At 34.3% G+C, this 8,223-nt stretch overlaps 1 protein-coding gene across 1 annotated transcript in view; it reads left to right on the top strand.

Annotated features, from left to right (window-relative positions):
• CNTN6 (contactin 6) overlaps positions 1-8,223 on the top strand; it is a 292,083-nt gene that overhangs the window by 48,619 nt on the left and 235,241 nt on the right. The window contains 1 exon segment of the mRNA XM_058726191.1: positions 7,485-7,624. Within this exon segment, the coding sequence (XP_058582174.1) occupies positions 7,570-7,624 (55 nt within the window). The 5' untranslated portion in view covers positions 7,485-7,569.

The raw sequence follows: 8,223 nt of genomic DNA, 5'->3' as shown, positions 1-8,223 counted from the left end.
ATTCTGCAACCCATTGGATGAATGATTTTTTTCGCAGTTGGAAAATAAGTTTCTCCATACCAATTTCTTTCTTTTCTTTTTCAATGTTTATTTATTTATTTTGAGAGGGCGGGGGGAAGAAAATCCCAAACATGCTCTATGCTGCCACCACAGAGCAGCATATGGGGCTTGACCCCATGAACCGTGAGATCATGACCTGAGCTGAAATCAGGAGTTGGATACTCAGCCGACTGAGCCACCCAGGTACACCCATACTGATCTCGTTCAGCAAGACTCCGCTACCTAAGCAGAGGCATATGGGATAAACTATATTGAAGACTGAGCTCTACAGCTTGGTTGCTCTAAGAAAAAAACACAGTGTAGAAATTATTCTATTTTCATAACAAACATATTTGCATTTATTTCGTGCTGTTAACAACTTAACATGTAATCATGCCTCCTCTAAGAAAAGAAGTAATACTTCTTCTATGATTGCATTAAACACGCTGTGTTATATCTTTCTACTAATCTATCATCTATTATGACTGCCTATTTTGAGAGCTGGCATAACAATTATCATAAGTGATAGCATTATATTCTGAAAACAAAGAATGTGATGGTACAATTTATCTCGCTACTTTGCCTGACTTAATGGCAGTTGGGGTTTCCTAGACAAAGCCAGATTTTTTCAGATCATAAATATTTCATTTTTTAATTTATTATTGATTCCGTTTGATAGTAAATAACTCCATGAATGCTGAGGTTGGAAATCTATTGTAAAAATTGTTAAGCATCTTTTCTTCTGTCCATCCATAGAATTTTATCATGCTAAAATACAACAGTGGAGCTACCTGAAGAAAATGGATTTGGGATTTTTAATTTATCTGTTGCAGTTAATTAACTGGTCAATTAAAAACAAAAAGGCAATTAGTGCCGAGCACATTTGTTCTGATGATGAACATGCAATCTGAAAATGGATCTTGATCTCTGCTACAAAATTCTTTAATGTCAAAGCAATGTTGTTGTAAGTAGAGGAAGAATAAAACCCATTAGGACTAATGCACTTTCAACAATGGTTTCCTTTCCTGCTAAAGCAACATAAGTAAGACACAATTAGAGAGAGAAGTTGGCCAATATTTTAAGTAATATTTCTGCATGGGCCGTTCTGTTTCCCTGTATTTAGAGCAATCACCAAGCCATTTAGTAGTAGCGGTAGTTACATTTTTTTCCCTATCAAACTGAGAAAATCATTTCACATAGTCCAAAAGAGGTAAGAAATAGGTATAATTTGTAATTAACCTGAGGATTTCTATAAAGAGTATGTATTAATGAACAATTCTCTATCATCCAAACTGGTGTCACCTAGATAAATCTATTATTAAAGAGCATCAGACTGTAGTTAGACAAGAATAACTTCCCATGTTTTCCTCTTGTCCTTCAATGTAATGTATTGGGTCATCTTAAGCATTTTGTGAAGTTTGTAACTACGGTTGGTGAGTACCAACTAGAATCCTGTATGAGCCCCTTTCAAAGGCTTGTTGCACAGCTACGCATGCACATCCACCTGCCTTTTTATTTAAGCTCCTGTCCCTAGTTCCCAGTGCAAACAGAAGTTGGAAAACTCTTTTCTAAAAGAAAAAGAATTTCTCTCTTTTGATAAATCCCATTGTCTCCCATGTCTGCTGGAGTATCACAGCTGCACATGACAACAGCCCCCCCCCCCCCCACCAAATTTCCTGGCTGCTTGCGGTTTAGCCAATGCTTGACTTTTTTGATAATTCCTGATTTACTGGCAATCTTATGCAATTCCTAGACTGATGAATGGTTTCATAGCCAAGGGGAAGATTGATGACAGCTTTCTATTTCTAAAAGTACAATTATTCTGAACCATACAAAGATACTGTTTTGTGCTGTCTGGGTTAAGAATAATTAATATTAGGTATGACCTCACAGTCACGGCACTTGCTTCAGAATTCTTCTCTTAGCTGCCTTCTGGGGTTAGATGCTGGTCAACAATACATGGTACAAAGAGGTCAGTATTTTTTTTAATTTTTTAACGTGTATTTATTGATGATAGAGAGATTACAAGCAGGAGAGGGGCAGAGAGAGAGGGAAGCTGAGGATCCAAAGCGGGCTTCTCACTGACAGTGCAGGACCTGACACGGGGCTCAAATTCATGAACTGTGAGATCATGACCTAAGCCAAAGTTGCATGCTTAAGTTACTGAGCCACCCAGGTGCCCCTTAAAGTGGTCGATTTAAGGCAGGACACTCACTGGCCGAAGCTACTTACAAATACAGTACCCTTTTTGTCCTGCTAAACTTAACAAGATATTTTTGCTGAGTGTATACATAGGGTTACATAAAAACAGTTCCACAATCTTTTACCTGAAATCTTTACAGCAAAATGTATTTTAGAGTTTAGAATATTAGAGTAGGGATGAATGAAAGAATTTCCAGGAGCTAAATGTCTAAAGGACCAGATAATAAATATTTTAAGTTTTGAGGGTCATATGGTCTCATCTGCTATAAGTATTCAACTCTGGCTTTGTAGCCCCAAAACAGCCATACACAGTACATAAATAAGCAGTCATGTTGGGTTCCAGTGAAACTTTATTTACAGAAACAGGGGATCAAATTTTGTCAGCAATATCTGGTTTTCTGATCCCTATTTTAGTGTTTAAAAGACACTGTGGTACAATTTCATATATATTTAGACTACACCTCTGGTGGACAATGGCTCAGTCAACCATTTCTGGTTTAGCAGCAAAACATGTAAATACACATGGTAAGTTGGATAAAACAGACTAAAAAACCTCACATTAATTTAAGACCAGTTTTGCCACCCAGCGAATTTTGCCATCTACTCTACAAGGATATTTTAATTTTCAGAGATTTAGAAAAGATAGATTCTGGAATTGCAAGAAAGGGACGGGGAACCTACGCATATTCTTTTGTTGAAGTGTTCAAATTTGAGACTTTTACATTGAGAAACTTCACCAGAGAAAAAGGAAACACACATGGTCTAGAGAGGACAGAGTATGTTCAGTAATAATGCAACAGTAACTTAGCAGTCAAGTCATGAACCAATACACCTGTTTTTCTAGGTCAAAGTAATATTTAAAAGATTGCATGGCCTAAAATTTTCATCTAAAACAAAGTGCTGGTGATGCATTTTTGAAACTTCTTTAGAGCTTCTGGAAATTCTTTTAAGTTTATATATTGGCCTCCTTTATTTTGCCTCAAGCAATCTTTAGGATTCTAGGAAACTAGAAATAATTCTATTTCTATAATGGCTATTTTGTGTGTCAGTGACCAGCATAAATTTTACTTATTGAATATTTCTAGGCCATTTTGCTGTGAGTAAATAACCAGCATCTTCTGATCTGGATTATTCTCACTGAGCTAGAGTACTTTCCTTCCTCAGGTAATCTAAACTTCTATGGATGGAACTTTTACAAATGACAACTGATATATAAATAATAGCTATTTAACCTATTTTTATAGAATATTGTCAAATGAAATATCTCCTGGGCTCTGCCTTCATTACAGAATGCTGATAAACAGTCAGATGGTGAAGGGCAATATTTGCTTTGTAATTGTACACTGGGTTGAATTGAACAATGTTAGAATATTAGAGCTGGAAGAAATATAAAGGTATTCTCTAGGTCAAACCTCCATTTTCATAAGAGGAAACTGGCAGTCAGTGTGATTATAAATGAATTATCCAGCTGGTTAGGAGAAAGAGACAATAGTAGAAGCAACGTCTTTAGGTTCCCAGTTTAATCTTTTTCTTGATAATACTAGATTGTCTGGCCATCAGGTACAAACCAAGCACAGACTATGGCATAACTATGAACTCTACGTTACATACTGCACCACCTCTTGTTACAAGTAATACATATGGTGTTTATCTTCAAGGTAAGGTACGAAAACTCTGGCAATACAGTGGAGACTTTGATGAATACAAGTCTTGGGGGGATATCATGTCAGTTTGCTCTGGGGTCTTTAAGAAACACTTCATATAAATACAGGGTAAAGAATGAATGTGATGTTCTGATGATTATGGTTGCAAGAGATAAACCTACAACATAAATTGGGTTAGGCAAAAAATTCTTTTTATTGATTCGCATCTGGAAATTCCAGGGGTTTAAGCATGACAGATGGTTTCATAATTTCATGATATCAGGTATGATTATAGGTTTTTTGAATGGCAGAAAACAACACAATAACACTCAGATATATGAAACTGGAATAGATGAAGCAGAACTCTTGACAGGATAAAAGCAAGCTGGGAGTATAAGAAGCGGCTCATGGATGGTAGGTGAAGTAGGATTAGCTAGATTTTGTGGGCTTCTGAGAGATCGGGTATTTTGGGTAATTATACCAGCCCAAGGAAAAAGCAACCATTCCTAGGTTTCAGGTATCTGGAGGCTTCTGGAAATTGGGATGGTATGCATTATAGCTCTGGAGTATTAGGTTCTATAAGAGGGATAGTTGGGGTGAAGGCTAAGCCAACTCTGCCAAAGGGAATTGAGAGGTTTTTTTGTTTGTTTGTTTGTTTGTTTGTTTTGGAATTGAGAGTTTTTAGCCATGTTTACAAAATTGGGTCAAGACAGCCCTTGTGAAATATATTATATTGGATCAACAGATTTATATTTTAGCAACTTAATCATCCTAGTAATATTGACAAAGGTCCTGACTTTGATTGCCATTGGTTTGGCTTATGTGCCCCTCCTTTTACAAAACACTGTACCGAGGTGAATGGATTTCTGATTGTCAAGACCCTGGTCACACCCTCGTTCCTGGAACTACAAGGTGGAGGCATTCCCACTCCAATTATATGGACTGAGAATGTTTAGGGAAGTTGTTCCTCAAAAGAAAGTCACAGCTTTTATCAAAAGAAGAGGGAAGAATTGTTGGGTTGGAAAAAATAATGAATGTTCATCAAATAAGTTGGCCATATAATTTATCTTGTAAACCAGGATTCTTTTGGGAGAAAGGGGTACTGTTATTAGTTGTGCTTTGACATTTCAATAAACAGAAACTGTCAGGGAAAAATAAGTATGCGTGGTCATGCTAACATTACATGGTTTTTAAGGAAGATTTAGGCTTAAATGGGGAGTTCTATGCAAGTCAGAGAGCATGGATACGGAGACAATGTATAATACATATGCAAAATAATTAGTAGATCTATGAGCCTATACTGGAAGTATTTACTGAATAATCTTGCTGGAAAAGAATAGTTAGAAATGTATTGTATGTTGCCTTGAGTAGCATTCCAAATACTTTGGATGATTATGCAATAGAGAGCGATCACAGGTTTTAGAACACTGGCATAATTGAACCAAACCTTTGTTTTAGGAAGGTAGTTTTGTTTGTAATATTCCATGAATGGAAAGGACAAGAGATTTCAGGCAGCAGGACTATTCAGAGATCCCATTTTCTTTATCTTAGATTCCATTACTCTCGTCAAACCATCAGTATCCCTTTATTGGACTACTAAAGTAACTTCTTAACTTATCTGTGTAAGTCCACGTTTTACTCCATCCCTGTCATTCTCCACATCACCCAGAGTGATGTTTATAAGAGGTAAATTAAGTTGACTTTTTCTGATTAAAATCCTCAATTATAATTTGAAAGTATGACACCAATACTTGTTAACATGGCCTATGGGCCTTGCATATTTGAGCCTCTTTCTCCTTTTCCACCTGTTGTCTCTTGCCATTGTCCCTCTGAGAATGAAACTGGATCCTTTTCAAGTCTTTGAAAATGCAAACTTAGTCCTGCTTCAGGACCATGCCCTACTTTCTCCCTTTTGCTTAGGCTGCTAGTCTCATTCTCCATCCTTACCCATATTAATCCCTGCAGACCTACTCCCCTCACACCATGTACAGCCACTATTTGCCTGGCTAACAGCTACCTGTCCTTCAGGCTTCAGCTCAAAAATGCTGCTTGAACCCCACCCCATAGATCTCATAAATCTCATTTTTTAGTTCAAAGCATTACCATATTTACTACACATAACTATTCACCAATGTATATATCTGTGATTGATTTTGTTGTTTTCTTAAATGTCATCTTTCATAAGATGCCAGAACCTTGAGGGGAACAAAGGGTCTTAGATTTATCACTAACACCTAAGAATCTAATGTCTTTCAAAGAATGGATATAAGTGGATAGACAAATAAAAATTCGTTGAACAAATTATAAGTGAAGAATTAATATGGAATATGATTTAATTTAAATATAAGTAGTTTAAGGTTTAGAATAGGTGGTGCCAAAAGCAATGGAAAGGAAGAATTTGTGAAAAAAAATTATCACATCAACATAGCATATTCATTAACCTGAATATTATTTGTTTTCAATGTGGTTTTTATTCCTTGATTAAATTTGAAAGCCTTTAACTTAGAGTTTATAAAAAGCATTAATATGGTCAGTGTTTTTAACTTAAGGTGAAAAAATTAGCAACAGAAAGAAAAGAAATATTTTTTAAATTTAAAAATATATCAGGAAGTGATCAAAATTTCATTTTTGTTAGATTCACATATAAAGTTCACATACTTCCTTAAGGTATTTAAAGTTGCAAGAAATATATATTTTCAATAAGGTAAAGGTTCCCAAAGGATCGTTTCATTTGATATATAATCATTTTATCAAATGTGATCTAGGTGAATTTATTCTGAGCTTATTCTATATATATTTTTTGAGATGATGAGTTTTTTGTTTTTTGTTTTTTTTAAATCATGAATTTTAAGAATCTATTATTAGATTTCTTTTTTGGAGTAAAGAACACAAAACACTTGATCTTAATTTCATTTATTATTAGATATCTTAAATGTGAAAACAAATTAGAGAAAATTATAATGTAACACCATAAGAAAATAATGTCTCGTATTTGAAAGATAACGCTTCCAGAAATTCATTTCTGGTACAAATTTTGTAGCACAATACTAATATTAGTGCTGGTGACATTAGGAAAGATGATGTTTCTGAATGAATATATTCTCAAAAAAAAGTAATAAAAAAACTTAGAGAAGGCCATGAAATTTATAAAATCACCGTTGTGATTGTAAGAGTAGTATTTTATCCTATTTCTAATGACCTAGAATCACAAATAAAAGCAACAACAGGATTACAGGAGTTGGTTTAATATGTTTTTAATCCTCATTAACATGTCAAAAGCAATTATTCAAACTTATATGAATAAAAGTTTTTATCCACATAATACGTTCAATTGAATTGCCTTTCAGCCCATTATCTACTGTGTCAAATCTCGTAACAAATGATATGTATATCTCAGGTGTGAACTGAAAGTTTGAAAATATGACCTGAAAATATGGAAACTTTGCAAAATTACATATATGTAAAAGGTAGACATTTAGGTTGCTTTATTTTGTACAATAATATTTTAATATTTAATTGAATAATGTGAAAAAATTCATATACATTTTTAAATATTCATGTTAGTATATTTGTCATTTCATGACAATTTTTTTCTTTCAGACTCTTGAGATACTGACTGGAAGATAGACATTTTTTTTTTTTGCTGCCGATTGTATGGGAGAAATTTTGACCTTACAAAGTGGAAATGAGGTTGCTATGGAAACTGGTAATTCTGCTGCCACTCATAAATACTTGTGCAGGTAAAGTGTTCTTTTATTATGAGTTTTTATTGATAATCTATTGGCACTTTTTCTATATGTGAAGCAATTTTCATATGCATAATATTTATGTTATTTGAATTCCTAAGTGATAAAAAATTTAAGGTACTTTCTATGGCTAATATATAATCCTTACAAATGCATCAAGCTCCATTTTTAAGCATAACTAACATTATTTCAATTACAAATTGTTAAACATGAAACTTTTATTTTAAAAGACTGCAATTAATGATTTTTGCATCAGTAAACAGTGGAGAGTAGTTCTTTTTTATTTAATTTATAGTGAAATCTTTAAAAATTAAACTTGAAGTATTTATTTTCTCTCAAATTAAGCTTTTGGTATAAAAAAAGCTATATTGAAATAGAAGAAAAAGTGATATAGAATTATATCATAGAATTATATTATAAAAGTGTTATATCAGAAATTAGGGCACCTGGGTGGCTAAGTTGGTTAAGTGTCTGACTCTTGGTTTTGGCTCATGTCATGATCTCACAGGCGGTGAGTTCAAGCCCCACAATGGGCTTTGTACTGACAGTGCAGAGCCTACTTGGGATTCTCTTTCTCTACCTCTCTCACTGAC

Source organism: Neofelis nebulosa, chromosome 4 (genome assembly GCF_028018385.1).
Source record: "Neofelis nebulosa isolate mNeoNeb1 chromosome 4, mNeoNeb1.pri, whole genome shotgun sequence".
NCBI lineage: Eukaryota > Metazoa > Chordata > Mammalia > Carnivora > Felidae > Neofelis > Neofelis nebulosa.
The sequence above is the reverse complement of the archived record's forward strand: the minus strand, read 5'-3'. Positions and strand labels throughout refer to the sequence as shown.